A 27,351-nucleotide genomic window follows, 5' to 3' on the forward strand; every position below is an offset into this window, starting at 1 on the left:
GCTTCCTACTCTGCTATCTTCCATGACCTCTGTCCTTAATCTACAATAGCCTTTTAAATGGTCCAACCCTGCTTTTAACTCTGCACGCACCACCCCCCCACCCAGTCTATTGTCTACACTGAAACCTTTGTGTGTGGGTATTTTGTTCATTTAAATAAAAAATAATTTCAGACTTGTGCAAGATTTGCAAAAATAATCTGAAGAGTTTCTGCATACCCTTCATCCGGATTCCTTAAATGTTAACTTTTACTAAGTTTGCTTTAGCTTTCTGCCTGTCTCTTTTCAGACACCTAGAATTATTTTTTTCTGAACTGTTAAAGAGTAAGTTGCAGATATGATGCCCCTTAACACCTAAATACTTCAATGTGCCTTTTTTTGAAACAAATTCTCTTAATGCAACCACAGTACGATGATCAAAATCAGGAACTCGACACTGACACAATACCATTATCAAGCTATGGAACTTATTCACATTTCGCTAGTCATCTCATGTCAGTCATCTGACATGTCTTTCTTGTCCTTTAATCTAGAATAGTTCCTGAGTCTTTCTTTGTATTTTCATGGCATTGACAGTTCGATGAATACAGGGCAGTTATTTTGTAGAATATCCCTCACTTTGGGTTTGTTGTTTTCTCATGATTAAATTCAGTTAATGCACTTTGGGTAGTAATACCTAAGAAGTGATGCTGAATTCTTCTCTGTGTATCATATTAGGATACACATGCTATTGATTTGTTCCATCACTGGCAATGTTAACTTTGGCCATTTAGTGAAAGTGGCATATGCCAGTTTTCTCCCTTGTAAATTTGTCTTTTGTAATTGATAAGTATCTTGTGGGGAGATACTTCGAGACTATGTAAATATCCTGTTACTTTTCAAACTTTTACCTATCAGTTTTAGTGTTTATTGATGATTCTTGCCCTAATCAGTTGTCATTATGATGGTTGCTAATAGATGATTTTCTGATTATATCCTTCCTTCTAAAGTGGTTAGTTGGCTTTCTACTATATGAAAGAGCTTTTCCAAATACGTGCATCCCTATCTTCATAGCAGCACTATTTACAATAGCCAAGACTTGGAAACAACCTAAATGTCCATCAACAAAGGAATGGGTAAAGAAGATGTCTTATACATATACAATGGAATATTACTCAGCAATAAAAAAGAATGAAGTAATGCCATTTGCAGCAACGTGGGTGGGCCTAGAGATTATCATACTAAGTGAAGTAAGTCAGAAAGAGAAAGACAAATATCACAAATAAGTGATATCACTTATATATAGAATCTAAAATACAACATAAATGAACATATCTACGAAACCGAAATAGACTCACAGACATAGAGAACAGACTTGTGGTTGCCAAGGGGGAGAGGGAGGTGGGGGAGGGAAGTATTGGGAGTTTGGGGTTAGCAGATGCAAACTATTATATATAGGATGGGGGAACTGTATTCAATATCCTGTGATAAACCATAATAGAAAAGAATATGAAAAAAAATTTATATATATATGTGTGTATATATATATATATATATATATACACAACTGAATCACTTTTTTAAAAAAGCTTTTCCTTCTTATTTATTTTTATCAGTGTAGCCTCATAGATTCTTACTTTATTCAGTAGATTGCAGTCTTTTACTATCACTGTATATTTTGATTAATTGTTCCAGATTTGGCCAGAGGAACCCCTTCAGGCTGGCTCCACACAGCAGCCTGTAAAAATTAAAGTCTTCTTAATGCCTTTTGTCCTAACATAACTATCAATAGCACCCTCCTTCACTCACCAGTGTCCCTGTTTGAGTGATAAATTATATGATTATCTGACTTAAAATGTAAACCAGATCATGTTACTTTTCTCTTGGAAATGCTCCAGTGATTTTGCATCTCACTTTGAATAAAAGCTTCGGTTCTGGCATTGCTCCACATGTGGTGCCTCTGTGACCATCTTGTCCATGTCTACCCTTCTCCTTGCTGCTGACCCCAGCCACATCTAGCCTTCTTTCGGTTCCTCAAATGCTATGCACACTCCCACCTCAGGGCCTTTGTATTTGCTGTAACTCTTCCTGAGATAGTCTTCTACATTCCTCACTTCCTTTAGGTTTCTGCCTAAATGTCACTTTATCAGAGAGGCCTTCTCTAACTACCTTCACATAAAATAGCAAGCATCTCCTTCCGCTCACACCAGAACTCTGCCTTCTCTGTTCTTTATCTTTTCTGCAATATTTGATGTGTTATTCATTTGTTTGCCTCTTTCCCCAACTAGAATAAATGTTCCTTGAAGGCAGAGACTTTGTTCTGTTCTCTGCTATATCCCTAGTACCTTAGAAGAGTGTCTAGTAAATAGTTTGTGCTGATTTGTTGAGTGAATGAACTGAACTCACTCTCACTCTGTTTTGATTCAAAGGCAAGTACAATAGTATAGCAGTTTCTGAGGCAGCTGTCTCTCTCCATTCACATTGAGTTTTGTTCTTTTTTGGTGTTTCTTTTTTGCTGTGCTACTTTTTCAGTACTGTTTACTTTCATTTTTTTCCCCTTCAGCTGTCACCTATCCATCTTCCAAAGCTTCATCTTTTTGTCCTGAGTTAATCAGTTGTTACTAACTGTTCCTTTTCTTTCCCTTTCATTCAGAGTCCCTTATGATGGACAGATGAAATTCCTCCCTTTGTCACAAAATTTATCCACACTTTTTAAAAAAATGACACTGCTGTAAAAATATAAAGAAGTGAGTAAGAATGTTGAACTCCAAATTCAGGATACTGTTGCCTCTGAGAGTTGAAGGGGGCTATAACTGAGGAAGTATACAGAGGGCTTTAACTGTTAATGCTCTATTTCTTAAGCTGAGTGGAGTATATACAGGTATTTCTTATACTTTTTTTTTTTTAAACCTTTTTATATGTCTGAAATACTGCATAATAAATTTAAGGAAAAAAGTCTCTACTGCGTGATCTATTGCTGGCTAGCTTTCCTCATCTTTAAAATCGTCCTATCCCATTTGTTGTTTTGTTACTAAAGGTCTATAGATGTTTCTTTTTATATATATATAACTTTATTTATTTATTTATTTATTTTTGGCCGTGTTGGGTCTTCGTTGCTGCGCATGGGCTTTCTCTAGTTGTGGGAGTGGGAGCTACTCTTCGTTGCGGTGTGCGGGTTTCTCCTTGCGGTGGCTTCTCTTGTTGTGGAGCACAGGCTCTAGGTGTGAGGGCTTCAGTAGTTGTGGCACACAGGCTCAGTAGTTGTGGCTCACGGGCTCTAGAGCACAGGCTCAGTAGTTGTGGCGCACGGGCTTAGTTGGTCCGCGGCATGTGGGATCTTCCCGGACCAGGGCTTGAACCCGTATCCCCTGCACTGGCAGGCGGATTCTCAACCACTGTGCCACCAGGGAAGCCCCTATAAATATTTCTTTGCTTTCTTAGTTTTCTTGTCCTCTTATAATTCTTATGGAAGATGACCTACAATCCAATAATGTTGCCATTCCTTACTTATTCTACTTTATTACCTTCTTTTTCTTTTTTCCACCTCCTCCTATCCTGCCCTCATTCTTTATCTGCCTTGTTGGCAGTAGTTTCCAGTTGTAGCTGGTAGTTGACTCTCACTATGCATCATCAGGCTAGAATCTGGGAGAAAAATTCATTTGGGACTTTGGATACACGAATCAGCGTTCTCATTTTTATTTCACCACTAGTTCATGTTTGGTACGCACAGCAATTCCTGGTTGATTCAGTTAGTCACTAAGCAAATTTTTATTCACCCATTTAACAAATACTTGAGTGCCTTCTATGTGCTAGGTTTTCTACAGCTTGATTCTGTAGCTTTGAGTCTTTATCATATGCTCCCTTATGCAGGTGCTGTGTCTAGTGCTATGGTGATTAAAAGACAAATCAAGCAGGTTCTTGTTCTGTATTTGCTTACAATTTGGTAGAGAAGATAAGACTTGAATATAAATATGTATGATGCAGGCTAGAAATTGGTATGCCAGAAACACTTATAAAGTGCTATAGGAGTTCAGAACATAGAAATACTACTTCTACCTTCTGAAGGTGGTATCTCAAGAGTAAGATTTGGTCATGCAAAGTTGGAGAATCTATTCCAGGCAGAGGGATTGTAGGAATAATTGAATTGCTGGATTATGAAGTTTGTGCATCTTCATAAAAAGTAATACTAAATTGTTTTTCCTGGTATACTTTAAGTGTTTTGGTTGTTCTGTATCCTAGCCAATATTTTATTTAGTCAGAATTTTAATTTTTGTCAATCTAGTGGGTGTGGATTTTATTGTGGTTTTAATTTGTATTCTCCTGATTTCCTGTGAGTCTGAGCACCTTTTCATATGTTATGTTATTTATGTTGTCTCCTGAGAAGTAAATATTCAAGTTTTTATTTGTGGGGAGCAGAGAGGTTGGTCTTTTTTATATTAATTTATAGGAATTTAAAATATATTTTGGATCCTCATCTTTTATCATTTATGTGTATAGCTGGTATCTTCTCCTGGTTTATGGCTTATCATTTCATTTTATGTGTCACTGGTTCCAAAGTTATTAATTTAGTGTATTATAATTTATCAATCTTCTCTTTTATGGTATATGACATTAATGTCTAAGAAATTCTTGCCTACTCTAAGGCCATAGAATTATTCTTTTTTTTTTTTTTTTTTCTGTGGTACGCGGGCCTCTCGCTGTTGTGGCCTGTACCGTTGCGGAGCACAAGCTCCGGACGCACAGGCTCAGCAGCCATGGCTCATGGGACCAGCCGCTCTGCGGCATGTGGGATCTTCCCGGACCGGGGCACGAACCCGTGTCCCCTGCATCGGCAGGCGGACTCTCAACCACTGTGCCACCAGGGAAGCCCCCAGAATTATTCTTTTATATTGTCTTCTAAAACTTTTACAGTTTTGCTTTTCACACTTAAATCTTTAATCCACTTAGTTTTTTTGTTTTTTTTTTTTTTGAGTGCACCATACAGCTTGTGGGATCTTATTTCCCCAACCAGGGATTGAGTCCGGGGCATGGCAGTGAAAGAGCCAAGTCCTAACCACTGGACCTCTAGGGAAATCTTTTTTTTTGGCTGTGTTGGGACTTTGTTGCTGCGCGGGGGCTTTTCTCTAGTTGCGGAAAGCGGGGGCTACTCTTCATTGCAGTGCGTGGGCCTCTCATTGAGTGGCTTCTCTTGTTGCAGAGCACGGGCTCTAGGTGCAGGCTTCAGTAGCTGTGGCTTGTGGGCGCTAGAGCCCAGGCTCAGTAGTTGTGGCGCACGGGCTTAGTTGCTCCGTGGCATGTGGAATCTTCCCGGACCAGGGCTTGAACCCGTGTCCCCTGCATTGGCCGGCGGACTCTTAACCACTGCACCACCAGGGAAGCCCCCAGAATTGTTTTTTTTACTTGAATTTTGTATTGGGTATTGTTAAGGATCCAATTTCATTTTTCCCCATATAGATATCCAGTTTTTCCAACATTGTTAATTAAAAAGTCAGTCCTTTTTTCACTGACCAGTGATATCAGCTCTGTCATAAATCAAATTTTTGTATATGTGGGGTCAGTTTATGGGTTCTGTATTCGTGAAATAGTTTAATTTGTCTATCTGAGTCAATACCATTCTGTCTTAATTACTAAAAACTTCGAAATAATATTTGATATCTGACAGGGTAAATTTCTTGTTTTTTCTTCTTAAGGAGTATCTTGGCTATTCTTGGTTTTGTTAATTGATAAAATTTTAGAATCAACTTGTCAAGTTGAATCTGTTGGGATATTGAGTGGGATAGAATCTACAGATCAGTTTGGGAAAAATTGACATCTTTATAATATTCAGTCTTTCAGTCCTTGAACATGATATAACTCTATTTAAGACTTACCTGAATATTTCATAAATCTGTCCCTACTTTCATTACTCATTCAGATTCTCATTATTTCTTACCCAGACTGTTGCCTTGGCTTTAAACTGATCTCCCCCTATCTTTTGTCTCCTTTTTCCAAGAGGCAACCTAGCATAGTGAGATCTGGAGCTAGATTTAGGAGTATGAATTCTGGTTCTATCAGGATTAGACAAGTTCCTTAACCTCTGTTGCTTTAATTTAAAATAGAAATAATAATAATAGTACCCACCTCATGAGGTTCTTATGAAAATTAAATGAGTTAATATACGTATTATAAAACAATTAGGACAGTGTTAGGCAAAGAGTAAATGCTCTATAAATGCCAGCTGTTATTATTGCTGTGATTTAAATTCTAGTAGTCTAACTCCAGTGCCTACACTCTTAATTCCTATACTTTACTGAAAGGAAGATGAGTTCAAGATACATTTTTCAGATAAAAATTCATAGGACTTGTTAATGGGCATGAGATAAGGGAAAAGTATCAATCTAGGATTCCTTCAAGGGTTCTAGTTTGAGCTTTCTGATGAATCGTTTGCCATCCAGTACAAGGGTGGGAGGACTAGGGGGAGGGGAGGTAGGCTGAGCAGGTTTGGAGGAGGATTGAGAGTTCTTTTTTGGACCTGGCCCATTTGATATCCTTGAGAGACATCAAAGAGGCAATGTTAGATAGGTATTTAAATATGGAATTTGGAGTTCAAAATAGAAGTCTGGACCTAGTAGATATGTTTGGGAGTCATCAGAATAAGGTATTATTTAAGTGTATGGGAATTAATGAGATCATCTGGGAGTGTAGAAAGAGAAGAGCCAAAATCAAGTCCTGAGGTTTTATGGAGGAAGAGGGGTTGCCACAAGGGAGTTGAGGAGGCATTGCTGGTGAGGTAGGAAGAAAATTAGGAGAGGATATTCAGGAGGCCAGAGAGGAGAATAGCCAGTGTAGGAGTTACAGCTATGGTTTTTGTTTTTGTTTTTTAATATTTATTTAGGCTGCACCGGGTCTTAGTTGGGCACGCGGGATCTTCGTCGTGGCATGCGGGATCTTTAGTTGTGGCATGCGGACTTCTTAGTTGCGGCATGCGACCAGGGATTGAATCTGGGCCCCCTGCTTTGGGAGCTCGGAGTCTTACCCACTGGACCACCGGGGAAGTCCCAGTTATAGCTATGTTGAATGCTGCTGAGAGTCGAAGTAAGATGAGCCCAGAGAAGTGACTTTTAGTTTGGCTACATGGAAGTCATTGGTGACTAAGACAAGCACTTTCCATGGGGGAGTGAAAACCTAACTGTCATGGTTTGAGGAATGAATCAGAGATGAGGAAATGGACACTCTGAATACATATAGATAATTTTAGTTATGAAAGATACAAAGTGTAGTAGTAGTTGAAGGGAGATGTGAGAAGATTTTTTTTTTGTTAAAGATGGGAAATACTCAAACGTGAATATATGCTAATGGGTATAATCCAATAAAGGGAGATTGATGGTACATGCATGGGGACAAACAAGGGAATAAAGTTCTTGGGAATTGAGAATGCATGGATTGTAAGTCTGTGGGTAAAGATTAGCCTTTCCTAGGAGGAGGAATTTTGCGTTCATTGTATCAGGAGCAAAAGAAAAGATGCTTTCAAGGTTTGTAGGTTTGGTAGTGAAAGATGCTTAGAAATATTGTATGAGAGATTTAATTAGTAAAATTGTATGTGGGGAGGCAGTTGTAAGTAACATGCAAATACTCAGAAGCTCTTCACAGGGGTGGTAGACAGCCAAGTGCTCAATAGAGATTTGATAATAAATGATAGCAGCATTTTCTGGACTATTCATCCACAAGTATAACCCAATCATTGCTGAGTAACCTAATTATAAAGACCTGGATTTTCTAATGGGATTATTACTATTCCTATTATTACTGTTGTTGTAATCATTTAAACAGTATTTATTGAGTACCTACTACGGCCAGGCTTTGTTAATACTAGGATGACAAGACAGGTGAGGTCCTTGCACTCTTTGGAGTTTGCATTCTTATGGGAGGAGTAGTAAATAGATAGGTAGGTAGATAGATAGAAAACAGATAGATAGATAGATAGACGGATATATAGACAAGGAAATTTCAGAAAAAAGTGCCCTGATGAAAATGCGTACAATGTGCTTTAGGTAGAGTGACCGGGAATGTCTCTGTGTAGACCTGACAGTATAGCAGAGACCTGAAGGATGCAAATGAGCCAGGCAGGCAGAATTCTGGAAGTTGAGCTTCTGGACGGAGGAATCAGTTAATTGACACTATCGTTCTGTTCGTGTGAATTGTACAGATAGCCCCGCGCGGAATATCAGCGTGCACCACCGTTAGAAATATCTTCGCGGCGTCGAACAGGAGCTCCTGAGCACATTTTGTCCTCAGGAATGTTTTGAACAGGTGCTGCTTTATGCCAGGCACTGAGTGATAATAAAGAAGGATAAAACTTGGCTAAAACTTGTTTACCGTTTCCTCTCTGCCTAAAACAGTGCCAGGCCCATAAGTGCACACAAAATATTGAGTGAATGGATAAATAAACTTGGATTTATATTTGCTATTTACTAGCCGTTTAACCATGGGCAAATTATTTAACATCTCAAATTACTTGATCCTCAGTTTCTTCAACTGGCAAATAAGGGGGGGAGACAGTTGCTCCTACCCCACAGTGTTATTGTGTGGATTAAGTGCTAGTTTACATGTAAAAAATCAATGGTAGTAGTTGAGTGGGAATGGAGGGGAGCAAGGGAAGAGAGCTACAGTTTGTCAGCTGAAACTTTTAAAGAGGGAAAAGAGAGGTGGGGAGTATAATGAGAGATGAGACTGAACAAGTAACCTGAGTCGTTTGGAAGGGCCTTGAGTGCTGTGTTGAGGAGCTGGTGCTTTATCACGATTTCATTGGGAAGCCACTGAAGCATTGTAAACAGAGTAGTGACATTTTAGATTTACATTTTTAAAGGTTACTCTGGCTGTAGATTGGAGGATAATGATAAAAAGCTAGTTATCATTCCTGAGAAGGGTTGAAGCTTAGTGAACTGGGTGTCTTTTGCTCTGCATATCCTTAGAAATGCAAATTAATTCTCTATCATCTGTTTATTCATCTATCTACCTACCTACCTATCTGCCTTCTGTCTACAAGAGGAAGGGAGAAAATAACAGATCTGCTTTGACTGCATCATCTCCAGGGAATATGTTGGCCATTTTAGAAGAAAGGACCTTCCTCAAAGATGTGGTCTGAAGGAGGAGAAATTTTCATAAGCCCTGCCACTGTGAGCATAAAGGGGAGAGGGATAGCTAAAGTCTTTTTACCATTTCATGGGACTGGTATTCTGATACTTTTAGGATTTCCCCAAAAGTCATTAGTGGTTAAAGCGTTAACAAACAGAAAAATGTCTGTGTTTGTCTTTCACTGCAGGGAGGAATGGGGGACTAGGGAGATTGTCCAGCTTTGAAGCTAGCTAGCTGGGCTTGGTAGCGGGGATGGAATGAGCGAGGCAGAAGAACCTCAAAGGTGGTGAGTGATTCTTGCTAGTGAAGAGGGAGGGAAGCTTAACTGCAAAACAAAGACAAAAACACAAACAAAAACAAAAGAATTGGTAGACATTTTGGACCTGAAAAGAAGCTTTGAGGTTCAGCAATATAAGGGGCTAAGCGTGGTTTCCCTTAGTCACAGGAAAACAAAAACAAAAATCTATTGTTGTTTTCCCAGATAGGTCATAATATGATGCTGGATATCAGATCTTTGAATACTGAAATGGGAGCTCTATTTTTTTTATATCAAAACTGCCAGATTCCCTGGAATATAGAACCCATGGTTGTCATCCATCACCTAAATGGGAAGAGTTGGTGATTTCAGAAATTTAATGAAAGAGCCTGGTACTAATGATGCCACAGGTGATGTTTTCAATTAGCAGTGTTTTAATGAGATTTGTAGGCTGTAGGAGCTAATCCTGTAATGTTGGAAAAAAACAGAAAGCAGGCCTATATCTGGCAAATCTCCTGAGGTCGGGCTTTGCTGATTCAGGTTGCTTTGACTAAACTTTTAATATCTCACAAGCTCTCTGGAAGTAAATTTGTATCTGATATTGGTCAGATACTTTTCAGCTTCCAAAGTAAGTAAGGCTTCTAGACAGATTTGAAATGAGAAGTTTTTAGTGACTTTCTAAGTTAAAGGAAAATAAAAAACATTGCTTATAGAAGGAAATAAGTGGTAATTGGCAAATAATTCAGCATGGTAGAAATGAGGGAGATTCAAGAACTTGGAGGGGGACTTCCCTGGTGGTCCAGTTGCTAAGACTCCACACTCCCAATGCAGGGGGCCTGGGTTCGATCCCTGGTCAGGGAACTAGATCCCACATTCTGCAACTACAGATCCCGCGTGCTGCAACTAAAAAGATCCCGTGTGCCGCAACCAAGACCCAGTGCAGCCAAATAAATAAATATTTAAAACAACAACAACAAAGACTTGGAGGGAAAAAAGAAATTAGCTTCATTTTTGGGTAAACTTTGAGATGTACATAATAAATGACAACAATTCAAATTTCTGGTCTCCTAACTGCTGAAGAATGGTTTATACCTAGAAGCATTTCTTAACGTGTTTAAAGAACATTAAGCCCAGTATTGAGATCTGGAAAAAAGTTCCAGAAACAGTATTCATAAGGAAAGACTGTCAGATGACCAGTATCTCTTTCAAGGACATCATCAGCATAAAATCCAGATGTGTTGTTTTTATCTACTGCTTCCTTGTGTTTGGAGGTCATACCGAACAGTCCCTTTTCCAGGTTTGAAGTTGAAGTTTGAAGTTCCAGGGGAGTAGAGTTAAGCTACTCAGGGTAGAGTCGTATAAAGCACCTACCATAAACATAGTAGGCCCTGTTGAGTTATGTAATCTTTACTAGTTTTAAATAATTCATTTATGCTTCCTCAAGTATGAGTAATACTGTAAGGACAATGAACTGGAATGTAGGAAAACACTAGGTGTTTGTAGAATAATTTAGTAAGATTTGTTGCTGTGCAGAGATAGAAATTTAGATGACAGTGATGCTCTGTGCTCTGTAAGGGGATCTTATCTATAACTTTTTTTCTTGCGGTACGCGGGCCTCTCACTGTTGTGGCCTCTCCCGTTGCGGAACACAGCTCCGGACGCGCAGGCTCAGCGGCCATGGCTCACGGGCCCAGCCGCTCTGCGGCATGTGGGATCTTCCCGGACTTGGGCACGAACCCGTGTCCCCTGCATCGGCAGGCGGACTCTCAACCACTGTGCCACCAGGGAAGCCCTATAACTTTTTAACTTAAATTAATTAATTAATTTACGTTTGGCTACATTGGGCTTTGTTGCTGTGCATGGGCTTCTCTCTAGTTGTGGTGAGTGGGGGCTACTCTTTGTTGCGGTGCGTGGGCTTTTCATTGCGGTGGCTTCTCTTGTGGAGCATGGGCTCTAGATGCATGGGCTTCAGTAGTTGTGGCATGCAGGCTCAGTAATTGTGGCTCACGGGCTCTAGAACGCAGACTCATAGTCGTGGTGCACGGGCTTAGTTGCTCCGCGGCATGTGGCATCTTTCCGGAGCGGGGCTCGAACCTGTGTCCCCTGCATTGGCAGGCGGACTCTCAACCACTGCGCCACCAGGGAAGCCCGGCAGGCGGATTCTTAACCACTGCGACACCAGGAAAGCCCCTCAGACTTCACTTTTGATGAAACCTGGTATCAGCATTTTTGGCAGCCATGTTACATTTGCTTGTCTCACAAATAATTTTTTTTTTTTAAGTCCTGGTCTTTCTCACATATATTGGGCCATTTTGTTGTTGCTGTTGTTAGTACCAAGTGCATGACTTTATATTTATCCTTATTACATTTTATCCTGTTAGATTTAGCCTCCTATTCCAGCCAATTAGAATTACTTTAAAAGTTGACCCTATCATATATGAAATTGCTTTCCCATCCCAGATTCCTGTCATTTGCATATTTGATCATCGTCCTCTTTAGTGTCCTCGTCGAAGTCATTTATTTCTAAAACATGTTGCAGAGGACAGGTTTCTCTGGGGTCCTGTGGCGTATCACTAAACCTTCTTCTAGACTTACCTGCACTCTAGGTGCAGTTGTGTAGTTATCTTAAAGCCACTTAACTTACAGAATTCATATTTTTCACCTTCAACAAGGATATCAAGAGAGACTGGTTTATGCATTGCTGAAATCCAGATATATTTATGCTTATAGCATTCCCTGGTCAAACCATATTCAAAAAGGAAAATGAGACAGTTTGGTTATGGCTTCCAGTGATTCTTGGTGCCCTGCCTAAATAACTCATAAACTATTCTTTGAATAACCTTTTCTGCAGTCTTGCCTTGGACTTCATATCAGATCGCTCTGGTATAAGGTAGGAAGAATATACTCTTTTTTCATTTTGAAAATTGCTACTACAGACATAAAAAGCTAATATGGTATTTGGCATTATCAGAATCATGAGATTTGTCTGAGTTTACACACAGAGTGTCACCAATGGATCTCATCTGCACATTCTTTGATTCTCCTGGTATATAATTTCATCCAGGTATATAATTTCATTCCAGGTACTTTTTGATAGTCTTATGTATCATGATCTATTAATCCCATATTTGGTGGTCTTTTTCTATTCTCAAGATGGTTTTTCTTTACAGAAAAGATAGAAGAAAAAACAGGAATTGAGATGTTCTTCTGTCTCTGCTTTATATTAATTAGTAATATGCCATTTGCATCAAAGAGTGTACCTGTACCTTCTCTGTTTTGCAAGCCTCAGCACATTCTGGGCTTCAGCTCAAGCTTGCTTCTTATATATATTGTTGCCACTTTCTAAAAAATGGTTTCTTTCCTTTCATATATTTAGTTTTCTTGTGCATGTCCTTCTAAGTCTTGAGTTGATTGGTGACCTTTCCATCCAGTCTCTTTAGATACCTCCCTTCTTTTCTCCCTCTATCTCAGATAATGTGGGATTGGCAGATTTCATTTTTGAGAACTTTTTCCCATCTCAGACCTTGAGCTTGAGTCCTGTCTTCTTCACTGTTTGAAGCCTGCTCTCACTGTGTTCCTTCTTCTTCCAGCCTACCTGGTTTGGTTGCTTTCTTTTGAGGCTCTCACCAATTCCTCTTTTCTGATCAGTTTCTCTTTCTGAACCTAAGTTGATTGGTCAAACTTAGGTTCAGAATTATAATTCTACTTATTCTGCCATCTGGGTGATAGAACAATTAGCAAGGCAAATTTTTTACTATATATGCTGCTTTCTAGTTGAATGAGATTTTTCACCAGATGTTCAGGTAGCAAAAATCTTTTACCACTTTGTGACAGAGGGCTCCTACCAAGAAAGTCAGTTAATTTCACCATTCCTCGGTAGTTAGGGCATCTCACTGGCTTCATGTTAAAACTTGCAGGGCTATCTCTCCTGGCCAGGTGTCCTCCCTGATCTGCCCTTCCATCCTTCCCACAATCCAAGGAAATCAGTCTGCTGTCCTCTCCTCTTTAAAAGTGTTATGACCAATTATTTACTGGATATTTTTTTCTTTTGAAGCTGACCCCAGTGTAGGGTGTAGTCTTTTCAGTTCTTGCCTTTTCATTCTGTAACTAACATAGGGATATTGACATGTTTTATTTCATGTTTTATTTTCATAATGATGGAGTCTAAATAAGTGTTATAAATAGGGAAGTTAGAAGTTCATGGCATTTTTTTTTTTTTGCGGTACGCGGGCCTCTCACTGTCGTGGCCTCTCCCGTTGCGGAGCACAGGCTCCGGACTCGCAGGCTCAGCGGCCATGGCTCACGGGCCCAGCCGCTCCGTGGCATGTGGGATCTTCCCGGACCGGGGCACGAACCCGCGTCCCCTGCATCGGCAGGCGGACTCTCAACCACTGCGCCACCAGGGAAGCCCTCATGGCATTTTTAAAAAAAATAAATTTATTTATTTATTTTTGGCTGAATTGGGTCTTTGTTGCTGCGCGTGGGCTTTCTCTGGTTGCAGAGAGCAGGGGCTACTCTTCATTGTGGTGCGAGGGCTTCTCATTGCTGTGGCTTTGCTGTAGAGCACGGGCTCTAGGTGTGCAGGCTTCAGTAGCTGTGGCTTGCAGGCTCTAGAGCACAGGCTCATGGCACACGGGTTTAGTTACTCCGCGGCACGTGGGATCTTCCCAGACCAGGTCTTGAACCGGTGTCCCCGGCATTGGCAGACGGATTCTTAACCACTGCGCCATCAGGGAAGCCCAGAAGTTCATGGCATCTTATTGTCCCAAGTTAGTTTCTAATTTCCTTAGGTGCTGTGGACATCTGTCTGTTTGCCTCTTACTCAAGGTAAAGTTCATCAAACCTCACCCTGTCTTTACTCCAGGCTCTCTCGAAGAGGGTTTCAAGAGATGGTAAGCCTGGGGGAGAAGGTTAAACCATAGCTGTGCATTAGTAGAGACCATTAAGAGGCTGTCTTATGTCACAGGGTAACTTATACGTCAGAGGACCCTGAAGCAGCTCTTCATGGAATCCCAGTTATGTACAGGAAAGATCATACCTGATATTGTTTCTGTTCCTCAGTTACTTCCACTCAAATGCTTTCTGCTAGGCCTCTACTCTCAGGTGTGGATTTCTGCTTAGCAGTGCACATTTTTAACATATACTTATCTTTAACAGGTAAGATTTCTATATCCTTATATTTGATCAGAGATACTGTGAGATGCTGAAAATTCGAAAATGATCAAAATGTATTAGGGCTGGACTTCCCTGGTGGTGCAGTGGTTGGGAATCCACCTGCCAATGCAGGGGGCACGGTTTTGAGCCCTGGTCCGGGAAGATCCCACATGCCGTGGAGCAGCTAAGCCCCTGCACCACAACTACTGAACCTGCGCTCTAGAGCCTGCGAGCCACAACTACTGAGCCCGTGTGCCTAGAGCCCATGCTCCGCAACGAGAAGCCACTGCAATGAGGAGTCCACGCATGCAACAAAGAGCAGCCCCCGCTTACTGCAACTAGAGAAAGCCTGTGTGCAGCAATGAAGACCCAATGCAGCCAAAAATAAATAAAGTTATTTTTAAAAAATGTATTAGGGCTGAATATTCTGGAGAAACAAAAATATAAATCATGTCAACACGTATTTACTAAACACACAAAAGAGAAGTTACTCCCTTTAAATAGCTCATGTTTCATTGGAATGAATTAAGTATATGAGGCAATCAAAGAATATAATAAAATGCTGAATTATACACTGGTAACAACTACTTAGAGTCCACTAGAGTTGGTTTTCCAAATCTGTACTCAATTTATGTCTGAGAAGGAGCAGCCTTCTGTATTTCTAAAATTGTTTCTCGCTGAATTTGTTTGTTATAGTTTTGGTGTAAACAGGGGCCTAGAGCTGGGTTTGCCAGTGACCTTTAGCCTCCACCTCTGGGAATGTGGAACTGAGTGGTATTCTTGCTCCTGCAGCAGAGTGAAAGCAACACAGTGTGGTGGGAACATGAGTAATTCAAATATATTTGAGCATTTTAGATTTTAAAATCTCTCATGAGATAACACAGTTTTGTGTATTTCGGTTGGCTGTGCTGTTTTGAGGTAATTTTATGGGTAACTTTTAGAATCAATTTTAGAATTCCGGCCTCAAGTGACAGTCCTTTGCTTAGTCGTGAGGGGTTAGGTGTAATGCCATATTATATTGAGAAGACTAGGAACTGTTGTTATATATTAACCTTACTAGGCACTGATACTTGAGAAGAAGAAAAACCCCTACATTCGTAATGTTTCAGCTGTTGCTATGTTGCAAAATCCAGTTTGCCTTGATTCCTGGTAATAGCCACTAATCTTTCAAGGAATTATCAGATATGATGCATTTGAGGATGATAAGGCAACAAAGTCTCCTAAAGACTAATTCACGTTTAATTTTGTAGTGTTTTGCTTTATTTTCTATACTGTTTGCTGTGGGAGCAGTGGTAGCTTCCTGATTTTGAGAAGAGGAAGAACTGGGACAGTACTTTTTTAGAAACCCCAGTGCTTCTACAGTTTTGTATAATCTCAAGGGAACAATAATATGTTTCACCTGACAAATTAATATGGACAGAAAGAAGGATCCCCCACCTTCTCCACTCTTAACCCCACCCCTGTAAGCAAAACACACACACCTTCAGGCCTAAGGAAGAGGAAGAGCACCCTTTGTTTTTCTTGCCTTTGAAATACTTTTTAGCAACAAGAAACCTGTGTTTCATAAACACTGGTTTGTATCTCTTCTGACTGGATTCAACTCATAACATGTCTTTGCTATTTAGACATCAGCAGAAAGAGAAATTTCTTTTTTTTTTTTTAACATTCATGCCATTACATTTTTATTGTACCTATGTGTATTCTTAGGTCAATAATGAGAACATTTGCTGCTTGTTTTATATTCCAGTAAGAATTTATAATCTTATATATATGATTCATATGATTGCAGTCACTTTTCTATTAATTGTTGTTTTTGCCTGAATGTAATAACCTTATAATCTAATGTTTGGGGATAATGTAGACCGCTGAGGGATATACGTGCATATAAGGAATGCCTTTCCATCTGTAGATAGTAAAATTGATTTTGATCTCTTCGTTTTACAGTATAAGCATAATATTTAAATTACAGGTAAAGGTTTGAGTGTATTTCATTTTGAATGTGGGGAATGTTGACAGGAATCACTGGATCCCTGACCTCTAACCCTTTAGAATCTCAATTGGTTTTTTTATGTTATGTATCTGTTGCCTTTCTTTTATACCTGGAAGTACACTGTGGCCTATACATATTTTTTCTATTTAAAAAAAAAAAACTTCATTGTAGAAAATTTCAAACATATATAAACAAAACAGTGTAATGAACCCTCTTGTACCTATCCCCCAGCTTTAAAAATTACAACGTTACTACTCTTTTATCATTTATACCATTTCCCATCCTCCAGTCAATAATTTATTTTTTTCTTTTAGGTAAAATTTATATGGATTGAAATGCACAAATTTCAGCTGTACAGTTACGACCATGTAACCCACACACATCTAAACATAATATAGAACACTTTTCTCTCCCCAGGAAGTTCCCTATATACCTTCCAAGTCAGTCCCCGCCCTGCTAGCAAGCCACTGTTCTCTTTAATTTTGCCTGTTTTAGAACATCATGTAAATGGGATCATGCATGATATATTCTTTTTTTCTGGCTTCTTTTGTTCAGTATCATGTCTGTGAGATTCATCCATTTTGTTGCATTCCTTGTTTTGCTGAGTAGTATTCCGTTGTATGAGTATACCATAGTTTGTAATCCATTTTCTTAATTATGAACATTTGGATTCTTTCCAGTTTTTGCTTTTATGCTATGGACATTCATGTATAAGTCTGTGGTTGGTCTTATATTTTCATTTCTCTTGGATAAATACATATGAGTAGAATTGCTGGATCAAGGGGCATATGCATGTTTACTCTTGTAAGAGACTGCCTAACCTTTTTCTAAAGTGGTTGTATCATTTTACATTCCTACTGGCAAAGTATGAGAGTCCTAGTTAGTCTACAGCCTTGCCAATATTTGGGTTGTCATTCTTTTTCATTTTAACTGTTCTAGTGAGTATATGTACATATTTTTTAAATTAAAATACATTTCATTTTGAGAATTTCATGGCATGTCTTGAGATAATTTGAAATACTCTTTAATTTGGTACAGCTCTTAAGATCCTTTTAAAGTTTGATCTGGACTGAATGCTGATCACAACAGTTGGTCTCCAAGGCCCAGAATATTCTTTCTCACTAACCATGGCTAGGACTTCTGAGGGGGAAAACAAAATTTTTTTAAACATCTTTATTGCAGTATAATTGCTTTACAATGGTGTGTTAGTTTCTGCTTTATAACAAAGTGAATCAGTTATACATATACATATGTTCCCATATCTCTTCCCTCTTGCGTCTCCCTCCCTCCCACCCTCCCTATCCCACCCCTCTAGGTGGTCACAAAGCACCGAGCTGATCTCCCTGTGCTATGCGGCTGCTTCCCACTAGCTATCTATTTTACGTTTGGTAGTGTATATATGTCCATGCCACTCTCTCACTTTGTCACAGCTTACCCTTCCCCCTCCCCATATCCTCAAGTCCATTCTCTAGTAGGTCTGTGTCTTTATTCCTGTCTTACCCCTAGGTTCTTCATGACATTTTTTTTTCTTAAATTCCATATATATGTGTTAGCATACGGTATTTGTCTTTCTCTTTCTGACTTACTTCACTCTGTATGACAGACTCTAGGTCTATCCACCTCATTACAAATAGCTCAATTTCGTTTCTTTTTATGGCTGAGTAATATTCCATTGTATATATGTGCCACATCTTCTTTATCCATTCATCTGTTGATGGACACTTAGGTTGCTTCCATGTCCTGGCTATTGTAAATAGAGGTGCAATGAACATTGTGGTACATGACTCTTTTTGAATTATGGTTTTCTCAGGGTATATGCCCAGTAGTGGGATTGCTGGGTCATATGGTAGTTCTATTTTTAGTTTTTTAAGGAACCTCCATACTGTTCTCCATAGTGGCTGTATCAGTTTACATTCCCACCAACAGTGCAAGAGGGTTCCCTTTTCTCCATACCCTCTCCAGCATTTACTGTTTGTAGATTTTTTGATGATGGCCATTCTGACTGGTGTGAGATGATATCTCATTGTAGTTTTGATTTGCATTTCTCTAATGATTAATGATGTTGAGCATTCTTTCATGTGTTTAGTGGCCATCTGTATATCTTCTTTGGAGAAGTGTCTGTTCAGGTCTTCTGCTCATTTTTGGATTGGGTTGTTTGGTTTTTTGATATTGAGCTGCATGAGCTGCTTGTAAATTTTGAAGATTAATCCTTTGTCAGTTGCTTCATTTGCAAATATCTTCTCCCATTCTGAGGGTTGTCTTTTCGTCTTGTTTATGGTTTCCTTTGCTGTGCAAAAGCTTTTAAGTTTCATTAGGTCCCATTTGTTGTTTTTGTTTTTATTTCCATTTCTCTAGAAGGTGGGTCAAAAAGGATCTTGCTGTGATTTATGTCATAGAGTGTTCTGCCTATGTTTTCCTCTAAGAGTTTGATAGTGTCTGGCCTTACATTTAGGCCTTTAATCCATTTTGAGTTTATTTTTGTGTATGGTGTTAGGGAGTGTTCTAATTTCATTGTTTTACATGTATGTGTCCAGTTTTCCCAGAACCACTTATTGAAGAGGCTGTCTTTTCTCCATTGTATATTCTTGCCTCCTTTATCAAAAATAAGGTGACCAGGGCTTCTCTGGTGGTGCAGTGGTTGATAGTCCGTCTGCCGATGCAGGTGACACGGGTTCGTGCCCCAGTCCGGGAAGATCCCACATGCTGCGGAGTGGCTGGGTCCGTGAGCCATGGCCACTGAGACTGCGCATCCGGAGCCTGTGCTCCGCAATGGGAGAGGCCACGGCAGTGAGAGGCACACGTACCACAAAAAAAAATAAATAAATAAATAAGGTGACCATATGTGTGTGGGTTTATCTCTGGGCTTTCTATCCTGTTCCATTGATCTATATTTCTGTTTTTGTGCCAGTACCATACTGTCTTGATTACTGTAGCTTTGTAGTATAGTCTGAAGTCAGGGAGCCTGATTTCTCCAGCTCCATTTTTCTTTCTCCAGATTGCTTTGGCTATTCGGGGTCTTTTGTGTTTCCGTACAAATTGTGAAATTTTTTGTTCTAGTTCTGTGAAAAATGCCATTGGTAGTTTGATAGGGATTGCATTGAATCTGTAGATTGCTTTGGGTAGTATAGTCATTTTCACAATGCTGATTCTTCCAATCCAAGAACATGGTATATCTCTCCCTGAGGGGAAATTATTTCTAATCTTTTCCATCCATTTTAGCCCCTTATTGTTTCTGAAATATTTTCTCATATATTTACTCTTTGCAGCAAATGTGGTTCCCATTTTATAGATGAAGGAATGAAGACTCAAGAGAGCCTGCCCAGGATTTGCCCAAACGTTCTAGAGACTGAAAGCTAGGATTCAAACTTGGTCCAGGACATAAGAATGAGCAACATATTAGAATTCATTGGATGTGTCTCTTTGGTTTGCAAGTTTAGATAAACTGAGAAGTATAAGAAGCTCTTTCTTGGAGGAGATAGCTGGTAGGGATATATCAATATTAGTTGTATTCCACAGAATGTAAACTGACCTTGAAATATATACTGGTCATTGATTTGTGCTTTTCATGTGGTTTCTTGGAATTTGGGTTATTGTTTTAATCCTTAGAGTAGATGAGCTGATGTGGTTATAAAGATTCTGCAGTTGGTACCTTTCTGGGAACAAATACATTACTGAGTGTCCTAAATTGACGTTTGGGAACTCTGCATACAATTTTCAGAGCCCTTTTAGGAGTCCCTGTCTATGATTCCTAGAAACACTCTCTTTGGACACTTAAGTGGTTTTAGTAGTGAATGTCTGTCATTGCCCACATTGTTGTGGTCAGAGGGATATTACAGCAGGTAATCTGAACTGAATGGTTAGGAAGAAACTTCTCCAAGGTGTGTCATGTTTATGGTTTTCCAAAGCGAATTGCAGTTAAATGATTTCATTAATAAATCGGCTCTTACACCATTGTCAGATGTTAAAGTAAGTCATTTGTTTGTTTTATTTCAGTGATGTCCTAGCATTGCCCATTTTTAAGCAAGAAGAGTCAAGTTTGCCTCCAGACAATGAGAATAAAATCCTCCCTTTTCAATATGTGCTTTGTGCTGCCACCTCTCCAGCAGTGAAACTCCATGATGAAACCCTGACATATCTCAATCAAGGTTAGATATGGTGTTATTCATTAGTATTACTGCAGACCTGCTGGATTCATGATATTTAATTAGGTACACTTATATGTAAAAAGTACATCTTTCTAGTGTGACCTGTTAAAGTCAAAGCCTCAGTGTCGTATTTGATATATATTACTGGTTTCTTTTGTCTACCTGTCCATTTGTAGTTCCAGTCTCCCTCTTTCTAATCCATGTTCCCTGGACATCCCCAGTGGTCACTGTCTGAGAAGTATTACTGTATCCAGCTCTGTTATTTACCAGTTGTGTGGCCTTGGACAAGTTGATTAAATTCTGTGTTTCAGCTTCCTTATATGTGAAACTGGAATCGATAATACCTTAGAGAATTGTATCAATTAAATGATATAATTTATGAAAACACTTAGCACTGTGCCTAGCATAAAGTAAAGGATTACGGTTGTTACTAATATTAATAATGTTATATACTCTTGTATATTCAACCAACTGAATTTCATTCTTTCTGAATCTTGGGAAGTTAATTTATGATGAATATAATATGTAGTTACTTTTTGTTCTAGGCCAGTCTTATGAAATCCGAATGCTAGACAATAGGAAACTTGGAGAACTTCCAGAAATTAATGGCAAGTTGGTGAAGGTAAAAGAAAACAAGTAAATCATTCCTCTCCATAATATCCTTTTACTGACCCTTTTTGGATTAATATTTTTTCTTTCATAAAGGGCTTGGTGGTATCTCTTACCTGCTACAGTTTGCTAGCAGAGTGTTAAACTGCTGTGTTACTTCTTTGGGGTCAGAGTGAGCCCACCTGTTCACATGGATTTTTCAGAGCTGCAGAAACGAAAGCTTAGCACTCCATGTCAGGAGAGTCTCATGGCTCATTGAAGTTCTTTTTGGGTGGAATAAAGTCACCTCTTTGAGATCTTTAGAGAAGTTCCAGTGTCTCTTTGGATACGTGGTCTAGTAGCAAAGAACCCAGAAGCTCCTGTTGATGAATAGCAGTTTTCTTAATCTGGACTGACAGTGATGAATTCACAGTATAACTGAGACAGAGGAGTTTGGTCAGCTGCTGTAGGAGATGATGAGAGGGATAGTAATAGGCACTTCCACAAAAGGAAAGTTGATGGAAACAGCCCCTACCTACCCTCAATGTTTACAGGTCGTATGGTGGGTTAGCAAGCAGGGGACTTGGTGAGATTTTCATATGTATCTGAAGAGCTGAGCCAGATGTTACACGGTAACAGTAGAGGCATGGAGAAATGCTTCCAGTGGAGTCCTTTATGCCTAGTTACCAATCAGGGCTGATGTTTAAGCCAAGTTTTAAATATGGTACTAGTTAACTATAATATAGATTATATTTGAGCAATTATAAAGTTTGCCTTGAAATACAGTATGGTATGGGTTTTTAGAGTAAAACAGGTCTCAAGAAAAACAATTTTAAGTTGTGTCTGGAAACCAACTGGGGGTGACTCCTGCTAGTTTTCCTTTGTCAGCACTGATTTTTAAGGGATCCTGTTAACATTTGATTTTGTTGCTTCCTTTTAGAGTATATTCCGTGTCGTGTTCCATGACAGACGGCTACAATACACTGAACATCAGCAGCTGGAGGGCTGGAGGTGGAACCGACCTGGAGATAGAATTCTTGACATAGGTAAGTTAAGAGAATCTATTGCCCAGGAAATGCCTATAACTATGGTCTGAGAATTGGTTTTCTTTCCTTGATGTTTACTTTGATTCAAAATGCTTCAGGGGCTCAGTTAACATGAACCTAGAAGTGGTTATTGATTAAGCATAAGAAATTACTGATATAATGATTCCAAAACTGAAGTTGAAAGTGTAGACACTTCAGTTCTGTAACAGTTGCATCCATAACTTGAGGGTGAGTTTTTGTTTTTTAAATTTAGTTGTGGTAAAATATACATAACATAAAATTTACCGTTTTAGCCATTTTTAAGTGTACATTTCAGTTGCATTAAGTACACTCACATTGTTGTGCAACCGTCACTACCATCCATCTCTAGAACTTTTTTCATCTTGCAAAACTGAAACTCTGTACCCATGAAACAATAACTTCCCATTCCCTCCGCTCCCCAGTCCCTGGTAACCACCATTCTACTTTTTGTCTGTATCAATGTGACTACTGTAGGTGCCTCAGATAAGTGAAATCATTCAGTGTTTGTCTTTTTTGTGATTGGGTTATTTCAGTTACCATAATCCTCAAGATTCATACATATAGTAGCATGTGCCACAATTTCCTTCTTTTTGGGAACCCTTGTGCACTGTTGTGGGAATGTAAGTTGGTACGGCCACTATGGAAAACGGTATGGAGGTTTCTCAAAAAACTAAAAATAGAACTACCATATGACCCAGCAGTTCCACTCCTGGGTATATATCCAAAAGAAACAAAAACAATTCAAAAAGATATATGCAGGGGCTTCCCTGGTGGCGCAGTGGTTGAGAGTCCGCCTGCTGATGCAGGGGATACGGGTTCGTGCCCCAGTCCAGGAAGATCCCACATGCCGCGGAGTGGCTGGGCCCGTGAGCCATGGCCGCTGAACCTGTGTGTCCGGAGCCTGTGCTCCGCAACAGGAGAGGCCACAACAGTGAGAGGCCACAACAGTGAGAGGCCCGCGTACCGCAAAAAAAAAGATACACGCACCCCAGTGTTCATAGCAGCATTATTTACAGTTGCCAAGATATGGAAGCAACCTAAGTGTCCATCAACAGATAAATGTATAAAAAAGATGTGAGATATATATACACACACACACACACTTACATACACGTACATATTTATGCACACATATACACACAATGGAATATTAGCCATAAAAAAGAACAACATTTTACCATTTGCAGCGACATGGATGGACTTGGAGGTCATTATGCTGAGTGAAATAAGTCAGATAGGGAAAGACAAATGCTGTATGATACCACTTATATGTGGAATCTAAAAAATGCAACAAACTAGTGAATGAAACAAAAAAGAATTTTTTTTTCTTAAATCCTAAAGGGAAGGATCTTTACAAACACACATGCAGCCTCTCTTCATGAATGTACTTTTAATTCTGGGATCTGTGTCTTTGATCTCTTATTGGTTGTCATCTCCTATTGGTAAGCATAGTTGTTAAACAAATCTAAGTACTACTATTTTTATCTGAGAAAACACTGGTTCTCCTACAGATATCTTGATATATATTTGATAAACTGGCTTTAGGATAAATCCAACATAGCTAATGCTGTGGAGTGGAACCCACTTAATGCTTTCTTGTTTGAATCATTGATAACTAAAACAGTAGAAAACTTATAGCATAGTTATGATAATAAATATCAGCCTGGCCTTATCCCCCAGTTTGAATATTAATAGAAGTCAGGGAATGATATTTAAATATATGCCATATGGAATGGAAAGCAAAGTTCTAAAGCCCATTCATTTTTCTTCCCTCCTGAGAATAAGATGTGTCACTCTGTCATAGGATTCTTTGATGACTTCATAAGTCAGCATCAATTGTTACGTTAAATTTTCCCCACTTATATTTGTGATACAACACTTTCTGCCTTTATTCAGACACTCTGCTTTATCCTTCTATGACAATCCTCTTAGTTTACTTCTAGCAGTAATACTAACCTTAAAACTGTAAGTGAAGCAGATTGTGAATTAAATTTTTCATGACACTAGAGCCAGTGTGTAGACTAAATCTATCTTTAAATAGAATTTTGGCACATTAAAAGGAAACTACTTTTAAATTGTCTTATTGTAAAAACTTTTTTAAATGGAAAAAAGGTACTCAAAAGGAAAGTATTTAGGTCAATTTTAGGTCTAATCAAACTCTTTTTATTGGCAAAAAAAGGTTTAAGGTATGATACACAAAAATCTTGGTAACTAAGGACCAATAATGTAAGAATCGGTGCTTTCTTATTTAAACCCAGTAGCACTCAGAATTGTTCAATGATAACCATTTGTTTCTCAGATATCCCAATGTCTGTGGGTATAATCGATCCTAGGGCTAATCCAAACCAACTAAATACAGTGGAGTTCCTGTGGGACCCTGCAAAGAGGACATCTGTGTTCATTCAGGTAAGACACTGCAGATAGGGCTCCAGTTTTGAAGAGGATCTCTTACTACCAGTTTGGTTCTTAAAGGATAAAACATGTTGAATTTGAAATCTTTACAGGGTTGAATCTCTCAACAAGTGCAGACTTACTCGACATGTGCCTGAAAGCAATGAGGAGTTTCTGAATTGCTCTTCTAATTTCCCCAATTCATTTATTTGTTTCTCTCAAAAATACTTGCTAGTGGTTGCATAATATTTTATTCTTTGGATGTACTTACCTAACAATTATTTAGCTTTGAGAATGTTCTAATTTTTCACTATTATCCAAGAAGTTATTTTGAACATCTTTATACTTAGAATTTGATTTGCATATCTGATTATGTCCTTTGGGTAGATTACTTGAAAAGTCTTATTTGTTAGAGTTTATTTGTATGATAACCAGTAGTTTGAGCACTTCTCATCAGGTAGTCACTGTGTTAAGTAAATACTTTTTATACACGATTTTACTTAAGACTTTCAAAAATAGTCCTGTGTTGTAAGAATAGTCCTTGAGGCTTAGAGAAAATAACTTACCCAAGCTAGTATTTGGTCAACCAAGATTCCACTATTAAGATTACCAAGATCTTGGACTTTATGCAGTAGCCTAGCAAACCTTTTTCTTCCTATTGCTTGTGAGCTTTCGTATTTACTGTGTTCCCAGCATGGATGGTGCCTGTGCTTTCTAAAATCTACCTTAAAGTTCAGGAAAGTTTTACTAACAGAAACCAGTTCTCTTTTATGTTAACTCTGTCTTTTCTGAAACGATTAATGAATTCCTCACGGTAGCTTTTTGTTAACGTTAGATATGTACATTTACTTTGTTTGCACTTGTAAATCGTTTAAGTTTTCGTTTCCTCATGAGAGTGTGAATTCTTCATGATCAAAAAGAGAGGAGAAGTTTTTTTGTAGGTTTTTAAAGGTTTTGCTGTTAGTAGCTGCCCCCAAAATGTTGCTGACTGGTTTGGCTAGCTAACAGTACTGAAACCTGGCTGGATGTTGTATTCTTTTCAGGTGCATTGTATTAGCACAGAGTTCACTATGAGGAAGCATGGTGGAGAGAAGGGAGTGCCATTTCGAGTACAAATCGATACCTTCAAGGAGAATGAGAACGGGGAATATACTGAGCACTTACACTCAGCCAGCTGCCAGATCAAAGTCTTCAAGGTACTCCTGGGCACTGTGCTGGCCCTTGGAACTTTCTCTCTCATCTTTCATTTGCGACATTAGTCACCAAGTGAGAAAGTCAGCTTGTCCCATCTTCAAAAACTATGAAAGCTCAGCCTAAATTAGAGTTATTGAAATAATTACTGATATGCCTGGTAAAGAAATTTAAATAGGGATGGTCATGGGAGAAGGGGAACTTGGAAAAGGGATCATATGGATATCATATGGATAAATACCTTCTCATTGCGAAAGATTGATTAATACAGCAGTATTCAGAGCATGACACTGAAGTCCCCCTTTACCACTCTTACCCTGACTCCCCAACCTCTCCCCAGAGGTGACCACTGTCAATAATTTCATATGTATCTTTCTAGTTCCCTTCTGTGCTCTTATATACACAGGTACCTAGATATACACATATTTTCTTTTCTTTGAAACATAAATGGGATTATATGAATTGTTTTGAAGCTTGTTTTTTTCAGTTAACTATGTGCTTTAGAGATGTTTCCACGTCTGTAGCTATAGATCTCTCATTCTTTTTCAACTCCATCACACATTTAAATATCCTATTTTCAGACTTAGATGTAATGATGGATCTTGTCTTTACCTCATTGTACATACCTTTTTGTTTCACATGTGACTATTTTAAGTTCGTAGAAGTAATATTGTTGAGTCGAAGGGTGAGTATGTGAGTTTGAAACAAAATATTTCTCATTTTAGCCCAAAGGTGCAGACAGAAAACAAAAAACAGATAGGGAGAAAATGGAGAAACGAACGCCTCATGAGAAGGAGAAATATCAACCTTCCTATGAGACAACTATACTCACAGAGGTAAAAGGATTTCTTTTGGTGACAATTTCAATCAGTACTTTTTACTCTTAAAAGAAAAATACAATTATTTTGCAATATACAGTTGACCCTTGAACAACACAGGTTTGTACTGCATGGGTTCATTTATACATAGATTTTTTTCCCCACTAAATATGTACTACAGTACTACATGGTTTGCAGTTCGTTGAATCCAAGGATGCAGATACAAAGGGCTGACTGTCAAGTTATACCCGGATTTTTGTCTGTGGAGGGGGAGACGGTGCTCCTAATACCTGCGTTGTTCAAGGGTCAACTGTATACATATATCATTATGTTGTATACCTAAAACTAATACAATGTTCATGTCAGTTATATTTCAATTTTAAAAAAAAAGAAACATCACTTCCAGTCTGGTCAAAACTTACTTGTCCTCTTAGTTGTGAGGGCCTCTGAGGAATTAAGATTTACTAATCAAGATGTGCTATTCGACAGATGAACTTATCTACAAAACAGAAATAGAGTTACAAACGTAGAAAACAAACTTATGGTTACCAGGGGGTAAGCTGGGGGAAGGATAAATTGGGAGACTGGGATTGACATATACACACTACTGTATAAGAAGTAGATAACTAATAAGGACCTACTGTATAGCACAGGGAACTCT

The 27,351-nt window shown here is 38.9% G+C and overlaps 1 protein-coding gene across 3 annotated transcripts in view; it reads left to right on the top strand.

The window, feature by feature from the left end:
* TFCP2 (transcription factor CP2) overlaps window positions 1–27,351 on the top strand; it is a 53,037-nt gene that overhangs the window by 14,654 nt on the left and 11,032 nt on the right. For all 3 annotated transcript variants that reach the window (XM_024736917.1, XM_024736918.1, XM_024736919.1), the window contains exons 2-7: window positions 20,484–20,635; window positions 21,181–21,257; window positions 22,164–22,269; window positions 24,590–24,696; window positions 25,725–25,877; window positions 26,598–26,708. In XM_024736917.1, coding sequence (XP_024592685.1) covers window positions 20,484–20,635; window positions 21,181–21,257; window positions 22,164–22,269; window positions 24,590–24,696; window positions 25,725–25,877; window positions 26,598–26,708 — 706 coding nt within the window. The remainder of the gene's footprint in view (window positions 1–20,483; window positions 20,636–21,180; window positions 21,258–22,163; window positions 22,270–24,589; window positions 24,697–25,724; window positions 25,878–26,597; window positions 26,709–27,351) is intronic.

This window comes from Neophocaena asiaeorientalis, unplaced genomic scaffold (genome assembly GCF_003031525.2).
Source record: "Neophocaena asiaeorientalis asiaeorientalis breed wild unplaced genomic scaffold, Neophocaena_asiaeorientalis_V1.1 scaffold134, whole genome shotgun sequence".
Classification (NCBI taxonomy): Eukaryota; Metazoa; Chordata; class Mammalia; order Artiodactyla; family Phocoenidae; genus Neophocaena; species Neophocaena asiaeorientalis.